Here is a 17,068-nt window from a genome sequence, read left to right as displayed (position 1 = left end):
ACAGTGTATACAGGGTGCAGGGTCAGTATATACAGGTATATGGGGTACAGCACAGTGTATATAGAGTGCAGGGTCAGTATATACAGGTATATGGGGTACAGCACAGTGTATACAGGGTGCAGGGTCAGTGTATACAGGTATATGGGGTACAGCACAGTGTATATAGAGTGCAGGGTCAGTGTATACAGGTATATGGGTAGTAGCACAGTGTATACAGGGTGCATGGTCAGTGTATACAGGTATATGGGGTACAGCACAGTGTATACAGGGTGCAGGGTCAGTGTATACAGGTATATGGGGTAGTAGCACAGTGTATACAGAGTGCAGGGGTCAGTGTATACAGGTATATGGGGTACAGCACAGTGTATACAGAGTGCAGGGTCAGTGTATACAGGTATATGGGATACAGCACAGTGTATATAGGGTGCAGGGTCAGTGTATACAGGTATATGGGGTACAGCACAGTGTATACAGAGTGCAGGGTCAGTGTATACAGGTATATGGGGTACAGCACAGTGTATATAGAGTGCAGGGTCAGTGTATACAGGTATATGGGGTACAGCACAGTGTATACAGGGTGCAGGGTCAGTGTATACAGGTATATGGGGTAGTAGCACAGTGTATACAGAGTGCAGGGTCCGTGTATACAGGTATATGGGGTACAGCACAGTGTATACAGAGTGCAGGGTCAGTGTATACAGGTATATGGGGTACAGCACAGTGTATACAGGGTGCAGGGTCAGTGTATACAGGTATATGGGGTACAGCACAGTGTATACAGAGTGCAGGGTCAGTGTATACAGGTATACAGGGTGCAGGGTCAGTGTATACAGGTATATGGGGTACAGCACAGTGTATACAGGGTGCAGGGTCAGTGTATACAGGTATATGGGGTACAGCACAGTGTATACAGAGTGCAGGGTCAGTGTATACAGGTATATGGGGTACAGCACAGTGTATACAGGGTGCAGGGTCAGTGTATACAGGTATATGGGGTACAGCACAGTGTATACAGGTATATGGGGTACAGCACAGTGTATACAGAGTGCAGGGTCAGTGTATACAGGTATATGGGGTACAACACAGTGTATACAGAGTGCAGGGTCAGTGTATACAGGTATATGGGTACAGCACAGTGTATACAGGGTGCAGGGTCAGTGTATACAGGTATATGGGGTACAGCACAGTGTATACAGAGTGCAGGGTCAGTGTATACAGGTATATGGGGTACAGCACAGTGTATACAGGGTGCAGGGTCAGTATATACAGGTATATGGGGTACAGCACAGTGTATACAGGGTGCAGGGTCAGTATATACAGGTATATGGGGTAGAGCACAGTGTATATAGAGTGCAGGGTCAGTATATACAGGTATATGGGGTACAGCACAGTGTATACAGGGTGCAGGGTCAGTGTATACAGGTATATGGGGTAGTAGCACAGTGTATACAGGGTGCATGGTCAGTGTATACAGGTATATGGGGTACAGCACAGTGTATACAGGGTGCAGGGTCAGTGTATACAGGTATATGGGGTAGTAGCACAGTGTATACAGAGTGCAGGGTCCGTGTATACAGGTATATGGGGTACAGCACAGTGTATACATGTATACAGGGTCAGTGTATACATGTATACAGGGTCAGTGTATACAGGTATATGGGGTACAGCACAGTGTATACAGGGTGCAGGGTCAGTGTATACAGGTATATGGGGTACAGCACAGTGTATACAGGGTCAGTGTATACAGGTATATGGGGTACAGCACAGTGTATACAGGGTGCAGGGTCAGTGTATACAGGTATATGGGGTACAGCACAGTGTATACAGGTATATGGGGTACAGCACAGTGTATACAGAGTGCAGGGTCAGTGTATACAGGTATATGGGGTACAACACAGTGTATACAGAGTGCAGGGTCAGTGTATACAGGTATATGGGGTACAGCACAGTGTATACAGGGTGCAGGGTCAGTGTATACAGGTATATGGGGTACAGCACAGTGTATACAGGGTGCAGGGTCAGTGTATACAGGTATATGGGGTACAGCACAGTGTATACAGGGTGCAGGGTCAGTGTATACAGGTATATGGGGTACAGCACAGTGTATACAGGGTGCAGGGTCAGTATATACAGGTATATGGGGTACAGCACAGTGTATACAGGGTGCAGGGTCAGTATATACAGGTATATGGGGTACAGCACAGTGTATACAGGGTGCAGGGTCAGTGTATACAGGTATATGGGGTACAGCACAGTGTATATAGAGTGCAGGGTCAGTGTATACAGGTATATGGGGTAGTAGCACAGTGTATACAGGGTGCATGGTCAGTGTATACAGGTATATGGGGTACAGCACAGTGTATACAGGGTGCAGGGTCAGTGTATACAGGTATATGGGGTAGTAGCACAGTGTATACAGAGTGCAGGGTCAGTGTATACAGGTATATGGGGTACAGCACAGTGTATACAGAGTGCAGGGTCAGTGTATACAGGTATATGGGGTACAGCACAGTGTATACAGAGTGCAGGGTCAGTGTATACAGGTATACAGGGTCAGTGTATACAGGTATATGGGGTACAGCACAGTGTATACAGGGTGCAGGGTCAGTGTATACAGGTATATGGGGTACAGCACAGTGTATACAGAGTGCAGGGTCAGTGTATACAGGTATATGGGGTACAGCACAGTGTATACAGGGTCAGTGTATACAGGTATATGGGGTACAGCACAGTGTATACAGGGTGCAGGGTCAGTGTATACAGGTATATGGGGTACAGCACAGTGTATACAGGTATATGGGGTACAGCACAGTGTATACAGAGTGCAGGGTCAGTGTATACAGGTATATGGGGTACAGCACAGTGTATACAGGGTGCAGGGTCAGTGTATACAGGTATATGGGGTACAGCACAGTGTATACAGAGTGCAGGGTCATTGTATACAGGTATATGGGGTACAGCACAGTGTATACAGGGTGCAGGGTCAGTATATACAGGTATATGGGGTACAGCACAGTGTATACAGGTTGCAGGGTCAGTATATACAGGTATATGGGGTAGAGCACAGTGTATATAGAGTGCAGGGTCAGTATATACAGGTATATGGGGTACAGCACAGTGTATACAGGGTGCAGGGTCAGTGTATACAGGTATATGGGGTACAGCACAGTGTATATAGAGTGCAGGGTCAGTGTATACAGGTATATGGGGTAGTAGCACAGTGTATACAGGGTGCAGGGTCAGTGTATACAGGTATATGGGGTACAGCACAGTGTATACAGAGTGCAGGGTCCGTGTATACAGGGTCAGTGTATACAGGTATATGGGGTACAGCACAGTGTATACAGGGTGCAGGGTCAGTGTATACAGGTATATGGGGTAGAGCACAGTGTATACAGGTATATGGGGTACAGCACAGTGTATACAGAGTGCAGGGTCAGTGTATACAGGTATATGGGGTACAGCACAGTGTATACAGGGTGCAGGGTCAGTGTATACAGGTATATGGGGTACAGCACAGTGTATATAGGGTGCAGGGTCAGTGTATACAGGTATATGGGGTAGAGCACAGTGTATACAGGTATATGGGGTACAGCACAGTGTATACAGAGTGCAGGGTCAGTGTATACAGGTATATGGGGTACAGCACAGTGTATACAGGGTGCAGGGTCAGTGTATACAGGTATATGGGGTACAGCACAGTGTATACAGAGTGCAGGGTCAGTGTATACAGGTATATGGGGTACAGCACAGTGTATACAGGTATATGGGGTACAGCACAGTGTATACAGGGTGCAGGGTCAGTGTATACAGGTATATGGGGTACAGCACAGTGTATACAGAGTGCAGGGTCAGTGTATACAGGTATATGGGGTAGAGCACAGTGTATACAGGTATATGGGGTACAGCACAGTGTATACAGGGTGCAGGGTCAGTGTATACAGGTATATGGGGTACAGCACAGTGTATACAGGGTGCAGGGTCAGTGTATACAGGTATATGGGGTACAGCACAGTGTATACAGAGTGCAGGGTCAGTGTATACAGGTATATGGGGTACAGCACAGTGTATACAGGTATATGGGGTACAGCACAGTGTATACAGGGTGCAGGGTCAGTGTATACAGGTATATGGGGTACAGCACAGTGTATACAGGGTGCAGGGTCAGTGTATACAGGTATATGGGGTACAGCACAGTGTATACAGTGTGCAGGGTCAGTGTATACAGGTATATGGGGTACAGCACAGTGTATACAGGGTGCAGGGTCTGTGTATACAGGTATATGGGGTACAGCACAGTGTATATAGGGTGCAGGGTCAGTGTATACAGGTATATGGGGTACAGCACAGTGTATACAGGGTGCAGGGTCAGTGTATACAGGTATATGGGGTACAGCACAGTGTATACAGTGTGCAGGGTCAGTGTATACAGGTATATGGGGTACAGCACAGTGTATACAGGGTGCAGGGTCAGTGTATACAGGTATATGGGGTACAGCACAGTGTATACAGGGTGCAGGGTCTGTGTATACAGGTATATGGGGTACAGCACAGTGTATATAGGGTGCAGGGTCTGTGTATACAGGTATATGGGGTACAGCACAGTGTATACAGGGTGCAGGGTCTGTGTATACAGGTATATGGGGTACAGCACAGTGTATACAGGTATATGGGGTACAGCACAGTGTATACAGAGTGCAGGGTCAGTGTATACAGGTATATGGGGTACAACACAGTGTATACAGAGTGCAGGGTCAGTGTATACAGGTATATGGGGTACAGCACAGTGTATATAGGGTGCAGGGTCAGTGTATACAGGTATATGGGGTACAGCACAGTGTATACAGAGTGCAGGGTCAGTGTATACAGGTATATGGGGTACAGCACAGTGTATACAGGTATATGGGGTACAGCACAGTGTATACAGGGTGCAGGGTCAGTGTATACAGGTATATGGGGTACAGCACAGTGTATACAGGGTGCAGGGTCAGTGTATACAGGTATATGGGGTACAGCACAGTGTATACAGGGTGCAGGGTCAGTGTATACAGGTATATGGGGTACAGCACAGTGTATACAGGGTGCAGGGTCTGTGTATACAGGTATATGGGGTACAGCACAGTGTATATAGGGTGCAGGGTCAGTGTATACAGGTATATGGGGTACAGCACAGTATATACAGGGTGCAGGGTCTGTGTATACAGGTATATGGGGTACAGCACAGTGTATACAGGGTGCAGGGTCTGTGTATACAGGTATATGGGGTACAGCACAGTGTATATAGGGTGCAGGGTCAGTGTATACAGGTATACGGGGTAGAGCACAGTGTATATAGGGTGCAGGGTCAGTGTATACAGGTATATGGGGTACAGCACAGTGTATATAGGGTGCAGGGTCAGTGTATACAGGTATACGGGGTAGAGCACAGTGTATATAGGGTGCAGGGTCTGTGTATACAGGTATATGGGGTACAGCACAGTGTATACAGGGTGCAGGGTCAGTGTATACAGGTATATGGGGCACAGTACAGTGTATACAGGTATATGGGGTACAGCACAGTGTATACAGGGTGCAGGGTCTGTGTATACAGGTATATGGGGTACAGCACAGTGTATATAGGGTGCAGGGTCAGTGTATACAGGTATATGGGGTACAGCACAGTATATACAGGGTGCAGGGTCTGTGTATACAGGTATATGGGGTACAGCACAGTGTATACAGGGTGCAGGGTCTGTGTATACAGGTATATGGGGTACAGCACAGTGTATATAGGGTGCAGGGTCTGTGTATACAGGTATATGGGGTACAGCACAGTGTATATAGGGTGCAGGGTCAGTGTATACAGGTATATGGGGTACAGCACAGTGTATATAGGGTGCAGGGTCAGTGTATACAGGTATACGGGGTAGAGCACAGTGTATACAGGTATATGGGGTACAGCACAGTGTATATAGGGTGCAGGGTAGTGTCCCAGGCTCCGTCCCCCTCTTGCCCCTCATTTCGCGCCCAGCCGCCCCTGCCTCTTAGGCCACGCCCCTTTGTCCACCTGTATGTCAGCACTTATGTTTCCCGGTGATCAGGTCAGGGGTCCTCATACGTTCTGTCTATTTAATACAGGCATCTGTTTTCTCCTTTGCTTTTAGGTTGCACTTATAGCAATAAACATAATTGGGGACCCCGTGGACGATAATGAAGAAAACCTGGTAAGCCCCAATTTGTTGGTAGCGGTGAAGCAGGTCGCCCACTAGATAGAAAACGCATTTATAACGGTATTTCTAACGTTTAACCCATTCCCACACAGGTACCCGCAGCAGGCTATTGGAGGCTAGCTGTGATTGCCTTTCATTTAACCCTTTCATTAGCTGGGTGGCCTTCCTCAGATTGGGACTTTCCATGTCTCTGGGTTTTAGGACGTACATAGGCGTGCCCTAAGAATTGCCAGTGGCACAGAGGACAGCGTGTAGGGATATGCCACCCCCAGTCCTGATATGTCTGTTTTACTAAATGATTGTATGCTCCCTGAGATATCACTTCTGGGGCTTTCATGCTTACGACTCAGTGTCGTTCCTCTGTTAATCCTCCTGGAAATGTCAATGACAGATTGTGTAGGGACACCAATCACCACCACCCAATTACACTCACCAACTCCGCTCAGAACATGGTTGTAGTAGTCCACTCTGTGCCCTCTTCGTTCCCTGTATAGCATACACTGCAGAATGGTTCTGTTAACCCTTTGAGTGACTGACTGCTTCTTTGTTTGTTCACAGCCGACAAGAGATAAACTTATTGACCAGTACCTGGGGAGCAGCCTGGAGGACGCTGCCATCGATACAACGCACACTGGGTGAGGTTTACCTGGGTTTCCTTGGGTTCTCTGGTATCATACTCCAAAAAAATATTGGTCCAAGTTTGTGTGTTGGGGTCCATTCACACGTCCGCAATTTTTTTCCGGATCTGTTCCGGATTTTGCGGACCCATTCATTTTCAATGGGGCCGGAACGGATGCTATGTGCTGTCCGCATCCGCATTTCCAAATCCGCACTTCCGTTCTCGAAAAAAAAAAATAGAACATGTCCTATTCTTGTCCGCAACTGCGAACAAGAAAAGGCATTTTCTATTATAGTGCCGGCCATGTGCGGTCCGCGAAATGCAGAACGCACATTGCCGGTGTCCGTGTTTTACGGATCCGCAAAACACCTATGGACATGTGAATGGACCCTAAGAGAGGTGAGGTTCTGAGGACCGATGTCAGTGATGGCAAACTCTGTATAGCCCTATGGAGTATGTCAGCGTTAGAGCCTAAAGGGGTTGGCCCATCCAGCATATTGTGCCATCTATGTCAGGTAGGTTGGGGTCCCACCTCTGGCGCCCACTCCTATCTAGAGAACTGGGCCCCCGAAGTGAAGGACACATGCTTGACCTGCTTCTCATTCATCGCTGTGGTCTCAAAGCCTTCAATGGAGTGCGCATTGTGCAAGCACGGCCACCTCTCCATTCACCGCTATGGGACTGGCGGAAAAATGTTCGGAACTCCCATAGCAGTGAGCAGAGGGTGACCGCACATGCGCGGCTGCTCTGTGTTCACCTAGGAGTTCCCATTATGGATATAGAAGTGGGTCCCAGATATCCATGGCATCTCCTAGCAATATGCCATTAACTTCCCAGATGTCCATATGACTATGTATGCGATCGGCATACAGATGCAGTTTGGTAGAAAATTCACTAGGGGGAGCAGTGACCTTGATGGTGTTTCATCATGTTATATTATACAGAAGTGAATAATAAACGGACTGGTAATAGTTACCCGAGTAAGGGTTGTGTTACACCAGAGGATTATCTGACAGATTTTCTGACCAGTCATTGCTCAGATCTATTGCTATACACACCAACCATTGGTCAAATTGGGCAGATAATCTGTTGGTGTTATACAGCCGTAAGGGAGAGTTCACACCTCCGTCTTATTTTCCGTTCTTTTGGTTTGTCCGAAGAACAGAAAAAAAAAATCTTGTAAAAAAAAAAACGGATCCTGTTTCACATTTGGCATCCGTTTGAGCCATTTCCTTCTGAGATCCGTTTTTTTGAGTTGGAAGAAAAAGCACTGCATGCAGGAGGATTTTTTTCCCCAGTTTAATAAAATCAATCTCAAACGGAAATGGCTCAAACGGATGCCAAATGTGCAACAGGGTCGTGTTTTTTTTTTTTTTTTACAGAATTCTGATTCTTTTTTCTGTTCTTCAGAAGAATGGAAAATGAAACGGTGATGTGAACCCTCCCTAAGCAGAGTATATCCTCCTGGGCCTGATACCTTCATTAGCTGTCCTGTTATACTCCAGTGTTCCCAGTTGGTCTGTGGCACAACTTGCATCACTTTCTTCAACCAAGTCAGACTAAGATTTCTTAGAATCAGTTGCCAGAACTACCTGCCGGATCCGTAAATCCATATGCTAACGGATATCTTTTTTTTCCGCATACGGATCCGTTAGACTTATTCATAGAAATACCAGATGTCTTTCCGGTATTATCCGGAATAACGGATCCGGTATTTAATTTTTTCAAAACCAGATACGGCGATGCAGCAATTTCCAGAACACTTGGTACCGGATGGCATAAATACATTTCAATGGAAACTAATCCATTAAGTGCGGTAGTGTTCCGGAATTTTGTCCGGTCAAATACTGTACAAGGGACGGAACGGAAGACATCCTGATGCATACTGAACAGATTGCTTTCCATTCAGAATGCATTGGGACAAAACCGAAGCGTTTTTTTCTGGTATTGAGACCCTTTACCAGATTTCATTACCGGAAAAGAATAACGCTAGTGTGAGAGTACCCTGACGGCAGGAAAAATACAACCTGATTGGAGGGATCTGTCCAATACTGCCAGTGTCTGCCGGCTGCAGGTGATGTACAGTATACAGACGTGGACAAAATTGTTGGTACCCTTTGGTCAATGAAAGAAAAAGTCACAATGGTCACAGAAATAACTTTAATCTGACAAAAGTAATAATAAATTAAAATTCTATAAATGTTAACCAATGAAAGTCAGACATTGTTTTTCAACCATGCTTCAACAGAATTATGTAAAAAAATAAACTCATGAAACAGGCATGGACAAAAATGATGGTACCCCTAACTTAATATTTTGTTGCGCAACCTTTTGAGGCAATCACTGCAATCAAACGCTTCCTGTAACTGTCAATGAGACATCTGCACCTCTCAGCAGGTATTTTGGCCCACTCCTCATGAGCAAACTGCTCCAGTTGTGTCCGGTTTGAAGGGTGCCTTTTCCAGACTGCATGTTTCAGCTCCTTCCAAAGATGCTCAATAGGATTGAGGTCAGGGCTCATAGAAGGCCACTTTAGAATAGTCCAATTTTTTCCTCTTAGCCATTCTTGGGTGTTTTTAGCGGTGTGTTTTGGGTCATTGTCCTGTTGCAAGACCCATGACCTGCGACTGAGACCAAGCTTTCTGACACTGGCTAGTACATTTCTCTCTAGAATTCCTTGATAGTCTTGAGATTTCATTGTACCCTGCACAGATTCAAGACACCCTGTGCCAGACGCAGCAAAGCAGCCCCAGAACATAACAGAGCCTCCTCCATGTTTCACAGTAGGGACAGTGTTCTTTTCTTGATATGCTTCATTTTTTCGTCTGTGAACATACAGCTGATGTGCCTTGGCAAAAACTTCGATTTTTGTCTCATCTGTCCACAGGACATTCTCCCAGAAGCTTTGTGGCTTGTCAACATGTAGTTTGGCATATTCCAGTCTTGCTTTTTTATGATTCGTTTTCAACAATGGTGTCCTCCTTGGTCGTCTCCCATGTAGTCCACTTTGGCTCAAACAACGACGGATGGTGCGATCTGACACTGATGTTCCTTGAGCATGAAGTTCACCTTGAATCTCTTTAGAAGTCTTTCTAGGCTCTTTTGTTACCATTCGGATTATCCGTCTCTTAGATTTGTCATCAATTTTCCTCCTGCGGCCACGTCCAGGGAGGTTGGCTACAGTCCCATGGATCTTAAACTTATGAATAATATGTGCAACTGTACTCACAGGAACATCTAGTTGCTTGGAGATGGTCTTATAGCCTTTACCTTTAACATGCTTGTCTATAATTTTCTTTCTGATCTCTTGAGACAGCTCTTTCCTTTGCTTCCTCTGGTCCATGTCGAGTGTGGTACACACCATATCACCAAACAACACAGTGATTACCTGGAGCCATATATATAGGCCCAATGGCTGATTACAAGGTTGTAGACACCTGTGATGCTAATTAGTGGACACACCTTGAATTAACATGTCCCTTTGGTCACATTATGTTCTGTGTTTTCTAGGGGTACCATCATTTTTGTCCATGCCTGTTTCATGAGTTTATTTTTTTACATAATTCTGTTGAAGCATGGTTGAAAAACAATGTCTGACTTTCATTGGTTAACATTTATAGAATTTTAATTTATTATTACTTTTGTCAGATTAAAGTTATTTCTGTGACCATTGTGACTTTTTCTTTCATTGACCAAAGGGTACCAACAATTTTGTCCACGTCTGTACCTGCCCGGAATACAGGAGAAAACCTGCTACTAGAAGTGTCTCCAGATGTGAAGAGGCTCATCCAGAGCTCTCAGGGGAAGCCAAATGTTGTACAGAAGAAATCCTGTTAAGCTTTCATTTTAATTCATTTTCTGCACCTCCCTGTGTGTTCTGGAGCGTGTCATAGATATTGCTTTTAAAGGGCATTTGTCAGCAGACTTGTACCTATGACACTGACTGACCTGTTACATTTGCGCTTGGCAGCTGAAGGCATCTGTGTTGGTCCCGTGTTCATACAGTACAGACCAAAAGTTTGGACACACCTTCTCATTCAAAGAGTTTTCTTTATTTTCATGACTATGAAAATTGTAGATTCACACTGAAGGCATCTAAACTATGAATTAACACATGTGGAATTATATACATAACAAAAAAGTGTGAAACAACTGAAAATATGTCATATTCTAGGTTCTTCAAAGTAGCCACCTTTTGGTTTGATTACTGCTTTGCACACTCTTGGCATTCTCTTGATGGCTTCAAGAGGTAGTCACCTGAAATGGTCTTCCAACAGTCTTGAAGGAGTTCCAAGAGATGTTTAGCACTTGTTGGCCCTTTTGCCTTCACTCTGTGGTCCAGCTCACCCCAAACCATCTAGATTGGGTTCAGGTCCGGTGACTGTGGAGGCCAGTCATCTGGCACAGCACCCCATCACTCTCCTTCATGGTCAAATAGCCCTTACACAGCCTGGAGGTGTGTTTGGGGTCATTGTCCTGTAAAAAATAAATGATGGTCCAACTAAACGCAAACCGGATGGAATAGCATGCCGCTGCAAGATGCTGTGGTAGCCATGCTGGTTCAGTATGCCTTCAATTTTGAATAAATCCCCAACAGTGTCACCAGCAAAGCACCCCCACACCATCACACCTCCTCCTCCATGCTTCACAGTGGGAACCAGGCATGTAGAGTCCATCCGTTCACCTTTTCTGTGTCGCACAAAGACACGGTGGTTGGAACCAAAGATCTCAAATTTGGACTCATCAGACCAAAGCACAGATTTCCACTGGTCTAATGTCCATTCCTTGTGTTCTTTAGCCCAAACAAGTCTCTTCTGCTTGTTGCCTGTCCTTAGCAGTGGTTTCCTAGCAGATATTCTACCATGAAGGCCTGATTCACACAGTCTCCTCTTAACAGTTGTTCTAGAGATGTGTCTGCTGCTAGAACTCTGTGTGGCATTGACCTGGTCTCTAATCTGAGCTGCTGTTAACCTGCGATTTCTGAGGCTGGTGACTCGGATGAACTTATCCTCCGCAGCAGAGGTGACTATTGGTCTTTCCTGGGGCGGTCCGCATGTGAGACAGTTTCTTTGTAGCGCTTGATGGTTTTTGTGACTGCACTTGGGGACACTTTCAAAGTTTTCCCAATTTTTCGGACTGACTGACCTTCATTTCTTAAAGTAATGATGGCCACTTGTTTTTCGTTACTTAGCTGCTTTTTTTCTTGCCATAATACAAATTCTAACAGTCTATTCAGTAGGACTATCAGCTGTGTATCCACCTGACTTCTCCACAACGCAACTGATGGTCCCAACCGCATTTATAAGGCAAGAAATCCAACTTATTAAACCTGACAGGGCACACCTGTGAAGTGAAAACCATTTCTGATGACTACCTCTTGAAGCTCATCAAGAGAATGCCAAGAGTGTGCAAAGCAGTAATCAAAGCAAAAGGTGGCTACTTTGAAGAACCTAGAATATGACATATTTTCATTGTTTCACACTTTTTGGTTATGTATATAATTCCACAAGTGTTAATTCATAGTTTTGATGCCTTCAGTGTGAATCTGCAATTTTCATAGTCATTAAAATAAAGAAAACTCTTTGAATGAGAAGGTGTGCCCAAACTTTTGGTCTGTACTGTATGTGCCCGCATTGCTGAGAAAAATTATGTTTTAATATAAGCAAATGAGGCTCTAGGAGCAACGGGGGTGTTGCTGTTACACCTAGAGGCTCTGCTCCCTCTGCACTATGATTGACAGGGCCAGACAGTGTAAATGTGATCATGTCTTCCTGCCCCTGTCAATCAAAATTCAAATAGAGCTGCAGCGCCCTCTCCGGAGAGTGTAACGGCAAAGCCCCCGTCGCTCCTAGAGGCTCATTTACATATATGAAAACACAATCTTTCTCAGCAATGCGGCCACATATGAACATGGGACCAACACAGATAGATGCCTTCAGATGCCAAGCGCACATGTAACAGGTCAGCCAGTTTCATAGGTACAAATCTGCTGACGGCACTACCCTCTATTCTCAGAGTTAAGCTGGGCGATATGGCCTAAAATGAAGCATGTGCGATATAACGATATATTATTTTCTTCTGTATGTATCCAAATTACATGGCCATCATCATCCATTTCCACCAGCCGGCGCCATCAGCCCCATGCCATTTGCCACCATCATCATGTCCCCTAGCCAGCGCCATCAGCCCCATGTGCCATTGCTACCATCATCATGTCCCCCAGCCAGCGCCATCAGCCCCATGCCATTGCCACCATCATCATGTCCCCCAGCCAACGCCATCAGCCCCATGTGCCATTGCCACTATCATCATGTCCCCCAGCCAGCGCCATCAGCCCCATGCCATAGCCATCGACCCCCCAGTAGATTTGGGCCCCTGCTACTTACCTTTCCTGCACGGCTGGCTGATAGAGTCCGCAGGAGACGGGCCGCGTCTTCTTCCCAGCATGCACTGGGAGGGACCTGATGTCACACACAGCGTCAGCCAGCTCACTGACGATGTGTGAATGCAAGGCCCTGCAGCAGGGAGGCCACGGAGCGGTGAGTGAGAAGCTTCTTCCATTCACTACCGCTCCGTGGTCATCTATCACGATATGGTGATATAACTAAAATCTACAGTATATCGTCAGCCGAATTGATGACGATAATATCGTACATCGTTTATATCGCCCACCCCTACCTCAGAGTATGGGATAGGTGTTTGATCAGTGGGGTTCAAACTGAACAGGCGTACCACGTTCCCCCATTTTTGAATGAAGCAACGGTCACATATATTTGCTGCTACTCGTTTCTGCAGGATATAGACAAGAACTGTACTTGACAATCTCCAGCAGCCCCATAGAGTTGATTGAAGTGATAGCGAACATGAAGGACCACCAATTCATTCAAACATGGGAACGTGGGATCCTCATTTATGTGATCGTGGAGGTTTCTACAGATGGACCCCCACCAGTTAAACATCTATCCCCTATCCTGTGAATAGGGGATACATTTTGGTCATGGGAAAACCTGTTTAATGGGGTTGTCCAAGTTATTTTTATTGATGACCTATCCTGAGGAGGGGTCCAACACCTGGCAACCTCCGATCAGCTGGTAAAGAGAAGATGCGTGCCGTGCCAGTGCTACCTTCTCTTCATTGTTTACCTGCTCGTCATCGCAACAGCAGCTGTGAGCAGGTGTAACTACAAGAAGCCGCCCCATTCACTCCAATGGGACGGCTCGCTCCTATATAAGTGTTCCTATATTAGATGTAATTACACTGCTCACCGCTGCTGTTGCGCCGTTTCCTGAATCCCCTGCCAGTGATTGGCTGATATCAGCCAGACAGCTCCTTTAAAGTAGTGCTCCCACAAAATGTTTTATTCATTGACCTGTTAGAAAGGTAATCTTCTTACTGGTGACTGTATTTGTGAGTTATCCCCTCCCTTCTGCTTCTCGGCTGTGTCATGTGACCAGCAATCAGACTTTCCAAATTCAGTTTCTCTATGTATTCCTATGGGAGCCTCACTTTCAGTCACATACGAATGAATAGAGAAGTAACTGACTTCCTGTCCTGTGTCAGTTGGAGATCAGAGAGTTGGTCACATGACACAGCTGAGGATTAGAAGGGAGGTTATAACTCACAAATACAGTCACTGATGAGACGACTACATTCACTACAGATTACATCACATACCTTTCTAACAGGTCAGAGAATATAAAATGTTGTAGGAGTGCTACTTTAAGGTTGAAATATAGCGGTACCACAGTATGGCACGGAACAGAGGACACTGCAGGCCATGCTACAGTAAGTGGATATGTCACTGCGACCACAGAAGTAGTGTGCTATCCCTGTGGAATATCGCAGAATGAAGTGCACAGCTAGCCACGTAGTGATTAGAAGAGACTGGCAGGTGCAGTGTTAGGGCTAGTTCACACTGCGGATTTTGCCATTGGAATTTTGCGCAGTTTATCTCCCACGAAAGGAAATGTCCTTTCTTGGGCTACATTCACACGGCCGTAAGTGTTTTGCGGAACGCACATGGCCAGCGCTATATAGAAAATGCCTATTTTTGTCCATGATTGCAGAAAAGAATAGGACATGCTCTATATTTTTGCGAGGCCGTGGAACGGAACTACGGATGCGTCCGCACCCTTTACGCAAAATTGTGGAATAGATGCGGACCCATTAATATGGTCACATGAATGGACCCCTAGTGTGTTGTCTGCATGGATGTCGCTGGAAACTGCAGCAGGTGTCCGCTCACAGCATCTCTCACCATGATCAACCCTATTAAACTAGGTACACTGCCTGACAGCGCTGATCTTGCTGAATACAATGATACCTTCCATTTTTCAATCGGACATCCTGTTGCAGTGAAATCCTAATTTATGAATATGCTAATGAGGTGCTCGGAGGAGTGAGGGGCATCCCTAGCCCCTCCGAGCACCAGTTAATTTCCTCCTCTCCTCCATCGCCACTCCCCCTCCCTTACTGATTGACAGTTCCATGCATCAGCTTTGACGCCAGGCCTTGAAATCTTGCGCATGCGCCAGGCCTTGAACATCCGATGCAGAAAGGAAGGTAGCATTCAACTCGCCATGAACAACCCTACCAGGAATGTGCCTGGTGTAATACAGTTGATCATGGGGACTGATGCTCTTTAACTCCATTCAATGGGGCTTAACTGCAAGCAGGTCCTTTGCGTTCAATTGAAAAACCAGTGCAGCAACCAAAAGGCAATATCTGCCGTGTGAACTAGGGCTTATTCAGACATCCGTGTCTGCAGAGATCCGAGTTCAGGACAAGTCACTGTTTTTCTGGTGCACAGAGACAATGGTAATGCCTTATATGCAAATCTGGCCAGAGGGGTAAGTATAAGATGATTTTTATTTTATTTTATGCTATTGCAGGGCTTTTCTGAGATTTTTAGTTATCTCCGACAACCACTTTAAGATAGATTTCACATCCATATTTTCTAGCTGTAACATTTCCATGCTTTTCCACAGATTTTGCACTGTACCACTCTGCTGCTCTAAGACTAATTGTCTTGCTTTGCAGGAAACATGACACCATTTCACCACTTGATGACTTGGCGTTTGATATGTACCAGGATCCAGAAGTCGCACAAATAATTCGCAAGTTGGATGAGAAGAAGCAGGAGGCGGTCCACCATGAGCACTATGACTATGCCAAGAAGCTCAAACAAGCCATTGCTGATCTGCAGAAGGTGGGGGACGTGTACTGTCGTCATAAGTGAAGGCAGTTTAGAGGATGTGATCCTAGTACAGGCCTAGTGACAGCAGTACAGAACCATATAAAGGATGTAAATCCTTCAGAAAATAGCAGGAACCAGTCATCAACTTTATGCTGACTTCACTGATGGCAGCATAAAATAGTGACAGAAATGCTGATGTCAGCGGTGTGTCACTCATGAGCTAAAAGTCAATGGTTGCTGAGAACCAGCATCATAATCATTACAGCCCAGGCCTTGAGAAGAGTCCAGTCTACCTGAGAAGAGTCCTGGTTATACATAATCTCCTGCTCTCTCGCCCATCTGCTGATGGTTGTCAGTTCTCTCCTAGAGAGAAAGGGAGAAAACTAGGTATTAGACTGTCAGTCATCAGCAGGTGGGCAGGAGAGCAGGAATCCATGAATAACCAGGACTCTTCTCAGGTGGCCGGGACTCTTTTCCAGGCCCAGTCTGCAATCATTGTGATGTTGGTTCTCGGCAACTACTTACCTTTAACTTATAAATGACAGACCTCTGAAATCAGCTCACCTGTCTCTACTTTATACTGCCGTTAGTATGGACAGCATAAAGGTGATGACAGATTCCCTTTAATACAAGGCACTTACTAATGTATTGTGATTGTTCATATTGTCTCCTTTTCCTGGCTTGATACATGTTTCAACTAAATGATTTGCTCACCTCTAGAGGGTAAAGCCAACAGTTTAACGTGTTTTGGGTGCTCGATAGTCTCCTCTGACAGATAATGTCAGTGGAGAGAAGGATGAAGCGAAATGAATATTTTCAGCCAATCCTTTTGTTCTACCAGAACATAAGCCGGGAGCTAGAAAATTGAAAATCTGGCTTTTTTTTTTTTCCTTTTGCCTTTTTCCGTATGGGATTAATACTTTTATATTTTGACAGTACGGGCATTTACGCACGCGGCGATACCCATGATGTGTATTTTTTATTCTCATTTTGGAGAAAGGGGGGTCATTGAACTTTTATATATTTTTTTATTTGTAAAAACGT

General features: G+C 45.6%; 1 protein-coding gene across 3 annotated transcripts in view; it reads left to right on the top strand.

Annotated features, from left to right (window-relative positions):
* CEP104 (centrosomal protein 104) overlaps positions 1–17,068 on the top strand; it is a 123,370-nt gene that overhangs the window by 16,802 nt on the left and 89,500 nt on the right. For all 3 annotated transcript variants that reach the window (XR_006387716.1, XM_044278261.1, XM_044278262.1), the window contains exons 5-7: positions 6,144–6,203; positions 6,768–6,844; positions 15,868–16,036. Coding sequence is in view for 2 of the 3 variants with exons in the window: in XM_044278261.1 (XP_044134196.1) it covers positions 6,144–6,203; positions 6,768–6,844; positions 15,868–16,036 (306 nt within the window). In the remaining variant the exon portion in view is untranslated. The remainder of the gene's footprint in view (positions 1–6,143; positions 6,204–6,767; positions 6,845–15,867; positions 16,037–17,068) is intronic.

Source organism: Bufo gargarizans, chromosome 2 (assembly GCF_014858855.1).
Source record: "Bufo gargarizans isolate SCDJY-AF-19 chromosome 2, ASM1485885v1, whole genome shotgun sequence".
Taxonomy (NCBI): Eukaryota; Metazoa; Chordata; class Amphibia; order Anura; family Bufonidae; genus Bufo; species Bufo gargarizans.
Note: the sequence above shows the minus strand (reverse complement) of the source record. Positions and strands in the feature narration are given on the sequence as shown.